At 41.1% G+C, this 12,648-nt stretch overlaps 1 protein-coding gene across 4 annotated transcripts in view; it reads right to left on the bottom strand.

Annotated features, from left to right (window-relative positions):
- Positions 1-12,648, bottom strand: part of TBC1D22A (TBC1 domain family member 22A) — a 183,518-nt gene that overhangs the window by 162,474 nt on the left and 8,396 nt on the right. For all 4 annotated transcript variants that reach the window (XM_053256789.1, XM_053256791.1, XM_053256792.1 and 1 more), the window contains exons 2-3: positions 10,671-10,727; positions 599-936 (exon numbers count right to left, since the gene is read on the bottom strand). In XM_053256789.1, coding sequence (XP_053112764.1) covers positions 599-936; positions 10,671-10,727 — 395 coding nt within the window. The remainder of the gene's footprint in view (positions 1-598; positions 937-10,670; positions 10,728-12,648) is intronic.

Here is a 12,648-nt window from a genome sequence, read left to right as displayed (position 1 = left end):
ATTCTACTTGGGATACTGGACCAAATTTCTTCAGCATTACACTACACCTGAAAAATCTGAAGCACTTGCATATGACTACATGGAGGTGTTTAGTACACTATGCAACCCAATTCCACTTCTAAGAAGGGCTTGCTTTAAAGCAAGTCTTACTGTCATCACTGAGCCTTACTCACATTACGTGAGTACTACATACTACATACATTACATGTATGTAGGATCTCTGCCTATAAGACAGGAGAGCTGGCTGACATATGCCACTAATTTAGTTTTCCATGTTAAGTAATTGCTCTTTGCCGACTGCTACTCATAGCCACACGGGGTGGGGGGGGGAGAATCTAAGATCTACCATTTTGATCAGTTCCATTGAAATCAGTGGGATATATTCAGAAAAAGCAGTCTGAGAACTACTCATCTTCCCCTCGCCACCCCACCACATTTTAAGTTTTGTTTTGGATGCACAATATGATCCTTTCAATCAAGGCTCAACTAAAAGCAGTCTCCTAAGCATTCAAAACCACCTGAAACGATCTGTACTCCACAGCATTCAACCAACTAGAGAAATTTCAGATGGCAACTGAATTCCCCAAATGTAATATACCTGCTGAACTTGATGCGTTGCTTTCACTGACAGATTTAACCAGCCTGTTGTCACCACATGCAGCTGAGGGCCCGTCTGAAAGCTGCTGCAGTTGGTCTTTCTCCACCTGTCCCTCCTGCAGTTTGTGCTGTTCTTGTAATTTGCTGTGATTCCGAATCACTCTGTTAGCCGTTTCCATGACTACATCGGTGTTAAGGCTTTCCGCAGCCATCGCTAACAGTTCATCATCGTCATCCCCGACATCCCAAGCATCACTTGTGTTACTTTCAAATTCTTGAAACGTGCTGACTTTCTTCAGTTTCACTGGAGTTGTTGGTGGCTTGGTTCCAGGATTCAGGCTGTTTAAGAAAAACCATGTATACAAACATCTCGTGTTGATACCTGTGCTCATGACACTATTCATCTAAAGAAACAGTTAATTCTGACTAAGGCAGACACATTTTAGTCCAAAAAGAATGCTAATGTTTTCAAGATTAGATAAGCAGGCAGCCTTTGTAAACTTCCACAATATTTGGCATACCTAGCTGTCATTTTTTAGAAGAATGAAATTTCAGTTGTGTAATGAAGAAGTGAAGAATGCTCAACCAAAAAGGTCTTCCTCTGAAGCAAAGGGTCTCCATGCACCTCTTTCTAGTACATCAAGAACAGCTCACACAAGAATACACTTTCCATAAAATACTTTGTTCTTGACAGAACAAGTTATTATTTTCAAGCACATTTCTTCCAGCTTTCTGGTACTGCCTCCCCTCAAACTTTTCTGCCTAAAAAGTAAACAACCTTTTACTTCCATAATCAGATATTCAGCCATGAGTAAAGATGTGCAGAACTGGTTCAATTGTGAACTGGTCCACTGTGAACCAGGACTGTTCAAGCAGTTTGATCACAAGCCACTGTGGACCGGTTCGAGCTGGTTTATCGGCCTGACCAGCGGGTTTGACCAAACCAGTTCAGGGAGCAGCAATTCAGTCTGAATTCAGACCAAACCATGGCAACTGGTATGTACACACCCTTTGCCCTGATTTCTGCAGCAGCATGTAATCTCTGAGAATTTCCCCCCTCAAAAAGTCTAAAATTGAATGACTGAAGCACATGAAAGATGGGATCTTGAATAACATTTTTGAACTTTTTTTGCACAATAATCATTTTGTAGGATTATCTATCATGCCAATCAGAAATTTAAGGTATTCAGTTCTGTTGATTTGCCTGCTAGTGTGGCTCAGCAGATAGACAGTTGGACTTCAAACATCTAAGACAGAAAGGAAAAATTCCTACTCACCTTGACAAGTGCCATTTTCCTTTGGTTTTAAGTGAACATACTCACTTGCTCGCTCTCTCTCTCTCTCTCTCTCTCTCTCTCTCACACACACACACACACACACACACACACACACACACGACTGCTGAAATTAAAAGGGCTCAGTCCATTCCCAGGAGCATTTTACATATTTTCAGCTCCTGCATGGGCTTTACACATGCAACTCTGCTTGTACAAAAAAACCTCCCCTGCTAGATCAGACCAAAGGGTCATTATTATGTAGCCTATTTATTTATTATTATTTATTTACAATATTTATACCCTCCAGTGCACTACTGCTCAGGGCAGCTCACTATTTCCACAGTGGCCAACCAGACGTCTCTGCAAAGCTCACAAACAGTGCATGAAGGCAAGAGCCTCTCCTGCTGTTGCCTCCTCAACAACTCTTATTGAGAGGTATACATGGGAGTCTCACCTAGTCAGTATGACTAATAGTGATAGACTTTCTTCCACCAATTCGTCAATTTTTTAGAAGTCCAGAATTGTTCCAGTCGAACTCTTCTCTAACTTCCTAGTGTTCTTCCCCTTCCCCATTATACCACATCATGCTTATGCCAAGTACTATTTTCTGGCAAGTTCTATGCAAGCCCCATTAAAGTTTATGGGAATTGAGGAAGTCTTTTTTTCATGTGCAAGCAAGACTTACACAGGAGAACTTCCCAGTATATTTTCCCCTTAGTGTTTTTGCAAGCATAATAAAAAAAAATTAAGACAAAGAAATAAGACAGGTTTTACTTCCTGCATTTCACAGACTTAGTTTCACTTGGTGTGCATTGTTTCTTCACCTTAAGCATTCTTTTTTTAAAAAAAATCTTTGCTTATAGTTTATTTTAACAGATCAAGGAAACCAGGAGCCATTTCTTTTTAAAGAGCATATATACCATTTGACTGCAGAATGAAAGTGTAAAGGGCTTGTTTATCTCAAAATACTCTTAGCTAACATCCAAAGAAGCCCATGCAATCCTGTTAACGTTCATCTAGAGTTAAAAAAATAAATCTAAATTTTATTTCAGACTGCTTAGTGGGCCAACTATTTGCATATTTACTTAAAGGAAAACTCCACTATGTCTAGTGGGGTTTACTTCCAAGTAAGGGTGCATAGGAACACAGCCTAAGGTTCAGAAAATGATTTAATAGACAACCACATTTTCTTGCTCTCGATGCCTAAATAATATTCCTCCTTCTGAAGGTGAAAGTATTTTACTAATAATGCATTTGAGCTATGTTACATTTCAGACAGGAGAAGCGTTTAAGCAGCTTCATTTTGTGTGTTTAAAAAAAGGGGGAGTACTCTCCTTAAAATGTTCTCCTTCAAATGAACATTTGCATCTCATTATAGGAAATACTGGGTAAGACTGCTGTTTTATGTAAGAGGTAAAAAGAAGCAAGAGCCACTTAGAATTTTAAAAATGTACATCCAAAATTATCAAGTATGATTCTGACAAATGGATATCATCCAGGTACACTTGTCAGGGAGCCATGATTGGCCACAGCTCCCTGTTAACGAAATACCCAGTGACAAGCCTGAACTTGTCCCCATGTCATGTGCAAAAAGGTCCTTATTATGTATCTCAAGTAGGGCAATACTTTTTATTAAGACCAATTCAAAGTATCTCAGAGTAGTCAACAAGCTTCCCAGTTCTCCAGAACTTCCTCTGGGCTGGCCATCAAGCAGGTGTGGAGGCAGTGGGTGGAGTGGGGTGAAGAGAATGTGTGTGTTCTAAAGTAAAAGGTAAAATGTGCCGTCAAGTCGGTTTCAACTCCTGGCACCCACAGAGCCCTGGGGTTTCCTTTGGTAGAATACAGAAGGGGTTTACCATTGCCTCCTCCCGTGCAGTATGAGATGATACCTTTCAGCATCTTCCTAAATCGCTGCTGCCCAATATAGTATCAGCGGGGATTTGAACTGGCAACCTTCTGCTTATTAGTCAAGCATTTCCCCTCTGCACCACTTATTATTATTTCTTGTTTACACAGTCAGACAGGTGTTATTGACTGGTTTGTTTTATCCAGACATCGAGTCCTTCCCAAGGACCTGGGATGGCTGAATTTTATCATCAATACTGTTGGTTATTATAGATATCGTTGCAAAATATAGGCTGTTCCCAGTAAAGCTGATTTTTGTAATTGGCTGATGGTGATTTCTGTGGCCCCTATGGTGTTGAGGTGCTCTTCAAGGTCTTTTGGAATTGCACCCAGGGTTCCAATTACCACTGGGATTATTTTGGTCTTTTTCTGCCACAGCCTTTCAATTTCAATTTGTAGATCTTTGTATTTGGTGATTTTTTTCTATTTCTTTTTCTTCTATTCTGCTATCCCCTGGTATTGCTATGTCGATTATTTTAGCTTGTTTTTCTTTCTTGAATACAGTTGTTGATGATGATAATGATTACATTTATATCCCGCTCTTCCTCCAAGGAGCCCAGCAGAGCGGTGTACTACATACTTAAGTTTCTCTTTCACAACAACCCTGTGAAGTAGGCTAGGCTGAGAGAGAAGTGACTGGCCCACAGTCACCAAGCTAGTATCATGGCTGAGTGGGGATTTGAACTCGGGTCTCCTCGGTCCTAGTCCAGCACTCTAACCACTATACCACACTGGCTCTTGCCACTTAAGGTGACTCTTGTGTGTTCTACTGTTACTTATATACTGCTTAACAAAAGTTTCCAAAGCAGTTTACATAGAAATAATAAATAAGATGGTTTCCTGTCCTCAAAGGGATCACAGTCTAAAAAGAAACATAAGATAGACACCAGCAACAACAAACCAGAGGGATGCTGTGCTGGAGCTGGACTAGGCCAGTTGCTTTTCCCATTAAATATGATAAACACATAAATAAAATATGATAAATACATAAATTTAAGAGAATCGCCACTTTTAAAAAAGGTGCCTCTTCACCCAGTTAGCAGGGGCTAGAGTTGAGTGTTCTTGTGGTAGCAAGCATGAATTGTCTCCTTTGCTAAGCAGGGACTACCCTGGTTGCATTTGAATGAGAGACTACATGTGAGCACTGCAAGATATTCGCACAGGGAATGGGGCCACCCCATGCATGCCTGCAGGAGCACCTGCAGGCTTGCATGCAGAAGTTTCCAAGTTCCCTCCCTGGCAACTCCAGGATAGGGCTGAGAGAGACTCCTACCTGCAACCTTAGAGAAGGCTGCCAGTCTGTGAAGACAATACTGAGCTAGATGGACCAAAGGCCTAACTCAGTATATGGCAGCTGCCTATGATCCTATAGATCTGAGTACACGCTAAATTTTCTATTTTCTATTCTGGGTACATGCTATATTTTCAACCAAGTGGGGAAATTTTAACTGCCTTCATTGACATAAGCTTAGTGGATTTGAACTTGTGGCTACAGAGGACCACACTTCTCCTTACATAATTCTGATCAACATACTGTAAGGGTCCCTTTGTTTTTTTAAACAGGTGCAAGAATAGGAGAGAAGAGCTGGTCTTGTGGTAGCAAGCATGACTTGTCCCCATAGCTAAGCAGGGTCTGCCCTGGTTGCATATGAATGGGTGACTTGATGTGTGAGCACTGCAAGATATTCCCCTCAGGGGATGAAGCTGCTCTGGGAAGAGCAGAAGGTTTCGATTTCCCTCCCTGGCTTCTCCAAGATAGGGCTGAGAGAGATTCCTGCCTGCAACCTTGGAGAAGCCACTGCCAGTCTGTGAAGACAATACAGAGCTAGGTAGACCAATGGTCTGACTCAATATATGGCAGTTTCCTATGTTCCTAAGAAAGCTTTAAAAGAATGAGTATTAACAGGTTATCTTGTTCTCTGAGATGGGAAAGCAGAGACTAAACACACAGTTCTTTGAAGCTGGCTGAAGTTTATCTATTTAAGCAAAGATCTGGCCGAAGTAAAGGTTTTACAAGTATTATCTTGTTTCACAAGCGATATGAAGTGTTGTTGCAAAGAAAGTTAACATTTAACTTGCTTACTCCTCTAATACAGCCATTAAATTAGAGAGATGCATAGAACAGTAGAATCAGAGCCAGAGGAGGAAAAAGAAAAACCTACGGGCCCCTACTAGTTTTAGACTCTTTGCTGTCCTGATGAATTAGTTTCAAAGTATAAAAAACCATTAAGAAAAAACAGGAACTACATGGAACATGTTTTCAACAGCAAAAAGACATAGATAATGTAGCACAGCTTAACAAACAAGTCCACAGGTTACTAGCACGTAGCCTAATGTTAACTTTTTAAAAAACCCTAAACCAACTATAAGACCAAAAGGAGGGGGGGGGAACTAACTTTCATAAAGCTTGCTTAGTTGATCACCTGGAGCAGATACTTACAGGTGACAAACAAGTTGTTCTTTAGAGGCCTGAGGTAGTATTTGCTCTTTAACAGTTCATAATGTGCAAAACCGGAAGTGTAAACAGCCAGGATGACTAGAGATGTGCAAACGGATTCAATTCAAATCAACTTGAGCTTCAATTGGGGTGGTTTGAGTGATTTGAACTCGAACTGAATCACTCCTAACATGGAGGGCCTGATTCGACTTCCCCAATTTGACTCAAATCGATTTGAGTGATTCGAGTGCCATTTTCCTCAAGAACAGCTGGTATATCAATTGGGGTAAGTGGCTAGACCAGTCCTCTGCTCCACTTAGCGTGTTGGACTTGGGGCCGATGCACTAAGACCAGTTCTCCCCCGAACACCAGGCCTCAAAATGGTTTTGTTTTTCCAAAGAGAGCTGGTCTGCTGATTGGGTTGGTGGATAGACGAGCCCTCTGCTCTGGACTTAACACGTTGGCCCGCCTCTGAGGACTGGTCTACCCGGTAGACCAGTCCTCTGAGGCGGGCTAATGCACTAAGTCGTTGGTGGAGGGTCAGTCTACCCACTGACCCCACTGCCATACTCACTGTGCAGCAGGGGTTTTAAGAGGTGCCTCCAGCGCCACCCTGACCCATGGATACACAAGTTCCAAGGGTATTTTTTTCACGTATGCCAAGGTTGGGGGCCTATTCCCTGACCATGGGTATGCAAAACTGTGAGGGTTGAACCCATGAATAATGAGATTTGCCTGTACCTGTTTTCATTAGTGAAATGGAGAATATGCTAATCTATGCTATAGTTCTAGTCAGACTTGTCTACTCAGCTAAAATCTTATGAATGGCCTACAAGCTCACATGCACCCTCTCCCCTCCCTTTCTGGTCTCAACCATGGTTTACCATCAGGTACACTAACCATGATTGTTTCTAACCAGCTTTCCTCTTAATCAGGGATTGCAAACTGATTTCTAATTGTGCCAGAAGGTACACACACAGTGGTGTAGCATGCTGACGCTGGGAAGGGGAAAGGAGAGAAATTAAAACCATAGCAGGGGGAAAGGAAAGGAAACTGCCCCTTATATCCCAATAATGGAAAAGAGATACATAAGTCTGCCTGCACTGGCAAAGTACCACAATTTCAGAAGTAATACTTGTCAGTGCTTAAATCCACATATTTGTTTAGTTCCTTGAGATCTTATATTTGACCAAGTATTCTACAAGTTCAGTTCCTTCCATTTCTCAGTATGCGTTTGCTCAAGCCAGTTCTATTGCACAAGAATAAAAGTTGTAGCTGCATTTAATAAAAAGTTTATACCGCCCAACCCAGATGGTTCTCTCTAGTTCACATGAACACACACAAAATTAAAACCATTTAAAAGCCACTGAAGGCTAGGCTAGGCTAAAAAAAAAAGTTTCTTTAGGGCAGGGATCCTCAGCTTTGGGCTCCCAGATGTTAGTGGACTTCAGCTCCCATAATCCCAAGCCCCAGTGGCCTTTGGTTGGGGATTATGGGAGTTGAAGCCCAATAACATCTGGGGGCCCAACGCTGAGGATCCCTGCTTTAGGGGATACTGGGATATCAGGAAGATCAGAGGAGAAAAAATGAACAATTTAAAGTGCCTGCCTCTTGGTAGGCACTTTGCAATCAGATTGAAGGACACTATAATCCAAACGCAGTTATTTTGTTCCAATATGCTAATCACTCAAAGCTTTTGGCATTGTGCCAGAGAAAAAGTTGCAGAACGTGCCATTTGTGGCTGTTCAGTTACTTCTCTTTATTTCAAGTAGGTTGAAAAATCTATTTCCTAGAACACCATCAATTGTTTAAGGGATCTTGGTGACAAAGTGATTTGGCTTTTTCCAGTACAGTAATAAGTAGATTCCCTCTATAAAAATAAGCACATTATTATTCCTTTCAGTTACATTGCCTGCCTACTTCTAAAATGAGCGAATTCCACTTAATTGCCTCTTCTGTGGGTCTTTTTCTTTCTTCCATAAATATGGGTGCTTATAAGACACCACCCCACAAATGACTTCATACTGAAGTCCACAGTAGATCCACTGGAAAATGACATCAAGACTTTCCTACAAAGTGCAAGGGTGATTTGATATGATACAAAATTCATACATATAAGCTACTCTTCATAAGAATTAGCATGCACCCACATGTAGACCATTATGTGCATTCTGCTACGTGCACATACAGCAGACTTCCACCCTTACACAGCCTAGAGCTTGTACCTTCCCAAGCAAATGGCCACAGCTTAAGAAGGTCCACAGAATGTTAGAAAACATGAGTCTTGTCCATGATCAAACAATATAAAAGAGCTTTAATTTATTATTTGTGAAATTTATATCCCAGCCTTTCTTAAATTCAAGGTGGCTAACAAAACCAAGCTGCAAAAACTGAACTATGAAAAAATAGTTTGAGGGATTAGTGTGTTCAACTTATACCTAGGCTTAGATCCTAACTCAGCCATTTAACTTGCTAGATTAACTTGGCCAATAACTTCAGCCTGACCTAACTCATAGAGTTAATCATGAGGCTCAACATGTTAATTTCGCATAAGGAGAACCAGCATTGTCATTCCCAGTTATAGACTTGCCTCAGCGCACAAAATATTAATTAAAATATGGTTTTAAATATCGGTACAATGTTCATATAACATTGGTTGGGCAAGGTGATTGAGCAGATGGTGGCCTCTAAGCTCCAGGCAGTTTTGGATGCCATTATCTAGACCCATTCAAACTGGCTTTCATGTGGACTATGGGGTTGAGACTGCCTTGGTTAGCCTGATGGATGATCTCCAATTGGCTATTGACAGAGGGAGTATGTCTCTGCTGATCCTCTTGGATCTCTCCACAGCTTTCAATACCATCAACCATGGTATCCTTCTGGATCGCCTGAGAGGGTTGGGATTGGGAGGCACTGTTTTACAGTGGTTACGCTCCTACCTCTCTGGTAGATTCCAGATGGTGTCGCTTGGAGACTGTTGCTCTGCGGAGCAAGAATTGAAGTATGGAGTTTCACAAGGCTCCATACTGTCTCCAATGCTCTTTAACATCTACATGAAACTGCTGGGAAAGATCATCAAGAGGTTTGGTGCTTGGTGTTATCAATATGCTGATGACACCCAGATCTACTTTTCCATGTCAACCTCATCAGAAAATGGCATATCTGCTCTAAATGCCTCCTTGGAGGTGGTGGTAATGGGCTGGATGAGGGATAACAAACTGAAGCTGAATCCAAATAAGACAGAAGTACTGACTGTGAGGGGTTGGGACCCAAGAGATCGTTTAGATCTGCCTATTCTGGATGGGGTTACACTCCCCCTGAAAGATCAGGTAAGTAGCCTGGGAGTGCTCCTGGACCCAAAGCTCTCCCTGGTTTCTCAGGCTGAGGCAGTGGCCAGGAGTGCTTTTTATCAGCTTCGGCCGATTCATTAGCTACATCCATTTCTAGAGGTGAATGACCTTAAAACAGTGGTACATATGCTGGTATCCTCCAGACCCAACTACTGTAATGTGCTCTATGTGGGGCTGCCTTTGTACATAGTCCGGAAACTACAATTGGTACAGAATGCAGCAGCCAGATTGGTCTCTGGGACAACACGAAGAGACCATATAACACCAGTTTTGAGAGAACTGCACTGGTTACCGATATGTTTCCAGGTGAAATACAAAGTGCTGGTTATTACCTATAAAGCCCTTAATGGCCTGGGACCAGGCTATTTAAGAGAACATCTCCTCTATCATGAACTCAACCGCCTTTTAAGATCTTCTGGAGAGGTCCGGTTGCGGTTACCACCAGCTTGTCTGATGGCATCTCAGGACTTGGCTTTCTGTGGCTGCCCCAGGGCTTTGGAATATGCTCCCTGCTGAATTAAGAGCATCTCCTTCTCAGTTTGTTTTCAGGAAGACCCTCAAGACTTTCCTGTTCTCACAAGCTTTTAATTAGAATTTTAATAATTTGTTTTATATTGTTTTAATCATGTTTTATGTTATTTTAATGTTGGGATTTGTACACTGCCTAGAGATTTACATATCAGGCGGTATAAAAATATGATTGATAGATAAATAATAAATAAATAAAATTCACAAATAATGAGCAATTAAACTGAACCAAATGGGTGAGTGGCTTGGGTTATGGAAAAGGAAATTAACTGACCCTAACTTTTACTATAGTTTGTAATATTACAAATACCATTTAACCTGATACAGCATTACAAAAACGCAAGCCGATTACAATATTCCCAATGTCTAACAGGTTCTAAGCTAAGACAAAATAGTTTTGAACTTTTTTTTTTTTTTTGCCATAATACTCAGGAAGTCAGTGGGGGAGAGGAAATAAGAAGAGTGATGTAGTCAGAAGCAGAAAGGGAAAATGACTAATAGCATTATTTCAACAAAAGCCCAAGTAGTGCAGGGATTTTAGAATATAAGCCCCTTTTCCTTTTTTTGACAACTTACGTTCCATGCAACAATGGATCAAAAGGGGGATGCTGAGCTCCATACACATGTTGAATACTAAAAAGAAGGAGAAAAATCAGTTTAGTACAATTAGACATAACTTACAGGAGGGAGAATAACACAGTTGTGCATTTGTATAACTGAAATGGACTTTCCTGTATAAGGTCACTCATACAAAGCTTTTTCTTTTTTTTTTAAAGTGTCCACCATTTGTTACTGAGAATAGTAACAGAACTGAAAAATGTATGTCAGTATTCTAGTTCATCCTTCAAGATGACCAAACCTTTAACAATACCTCTTAGCTTTGATAGAGTACTTTAGAGAATTCAAAGCAACTCACATTCATTATATCAATAATCCTTATACATATCTTAAGTAGGTCAGCATTATTAGCCACATATTGTAGTGGAAGGTGCAGCAAGAAACAAGCAAGCACCATCCAAAGGGCTATAAATAGGTTCGACAAAAATTAATCTCAATTTATGGCAGGGAGCATTGTCGTGTGCCTTAAATAGAGGCAGTTATGTAATTTTCACTCCAATAAGATGACGTCAGTCAGCTAAAGACAATAGACAACATATATTATTTGAAGACTAGATAACAATAGATTTTTTGAGAAAGCCTACAAGAGCTAGTTCATGGGCAAAGGTCTGAACTTCAAAAAAAAATCTATAAAGGTCATTCCTATCTATATTAAAGTGCTTTCAGACACTTGTTTTTTAAATCCATCCTGAAAAGTAGACCTTTGGTCTTGCAATCAGGAAATGGAAAGAGATTCACCTTTTGCCACTTTCAGAATACTCAAGTGACAAGGACAGCAGCCTACCAACCTAAAATTCCCTACCATGAAATTCATACTCTAAGTCCAGCCCAAACAATAATCTCAATTGGAAAAAGCATTTATAATGACTACATCACCATGTACACAGGTGGTGTAACCATCATCATCATCCCTATACACAAAACATACCCTGCACTTGCCAAACTCAATGGCCACATTATCCATTAGTAGCTAGATAGATCACAGCCACGTGGAGCAAACAACCAAACTTACAGTAGTCAAATACGCTGCTTGGCCGCTGCACCTCTTGCATATCTGTGGCAGGATTTTCATTTGCAATGTTTCTAAGAAAACTATTTTCTCCTGAGAAACACAGGAGAATCATTTCATCCTCCAAATATTCTAGTTTCACTTATGACATTTTAGCCCTTATCCACAGTCAAAAATAACCCTCATTTTTTACACACAAGTAGGATTTCCTATCCTCAAGCAATCCCATCGGTTACATTGGAGGCCCCCAACTTTTCCAGGTCACAGAACCTACAATAATTTAACATTTCACTTCAAGGGAGTGCAGTGATAACCTACAACATCCCAAGCATGGCTCCCTGTGTGACTGCACAACTCACTGAGAATGTGTGTTCTTAAGAAAAATTGATTTTTCAAACCTCACACTAATGAGGATCCATACTTCAACAGCTGAGTGCTCAACATTTCAGCTGAAAGGACACATTATGACTGATGTAAGGATGTTGTGACTGACTCCCAGGTCTGGGAGCTGGTCAAGTGCATTCTACAGGCCCGTCTCCTACAATCACCACATCTTTTGCTTAATTTATTGTCAGCTGTCCTTGGGCACACACACTGAGTACACACATTACCAATGTCTTCTGTCCATCCAAGTCAAACACAGATGACAACGGTTTCCTTTGTGAATGCGGTTGCATTTCTGGGAGTATGTCTGCTTGTTATATCTCATACTTTCTATACAGGGCAGCTCCTTCCTCAGGAGAGCCCCTGCCAGCTATACACTGGAGAAAAAGCTATCCCTCACCACAATCTTCTGAGGGCAGCTTCAGGTGAACACAGCCCTGCACATAAGATAACATCAGGGTTGAGGCAAAAACACACCTGTCCTAATGTCACTGGTGGATGTGCCAATGCACTGTTGGCGCATCACTTAATACGCGAGCTGGA

Source organism: Hemicordylus capensis, chromosome 5, assembly GCF_027244095.1.
Source record: "Hemicordylus capensis ecotype Gifberg chromosome 5, rHemCap1.1.pri, whole genome shotgun sequence".
Classification (NCBI taxonomy): domain Eukaryota; kingdom Metazoa; phylum Chordata; class Lepidosauria; order Squamata; family Cordylidae; genus Hemicordylus; species Hemicordylus capensis.
Note: the sequence above shows the minus strand (reverse complement) of the source record. Positions and strands in the feature narration are given on the sequence as shown.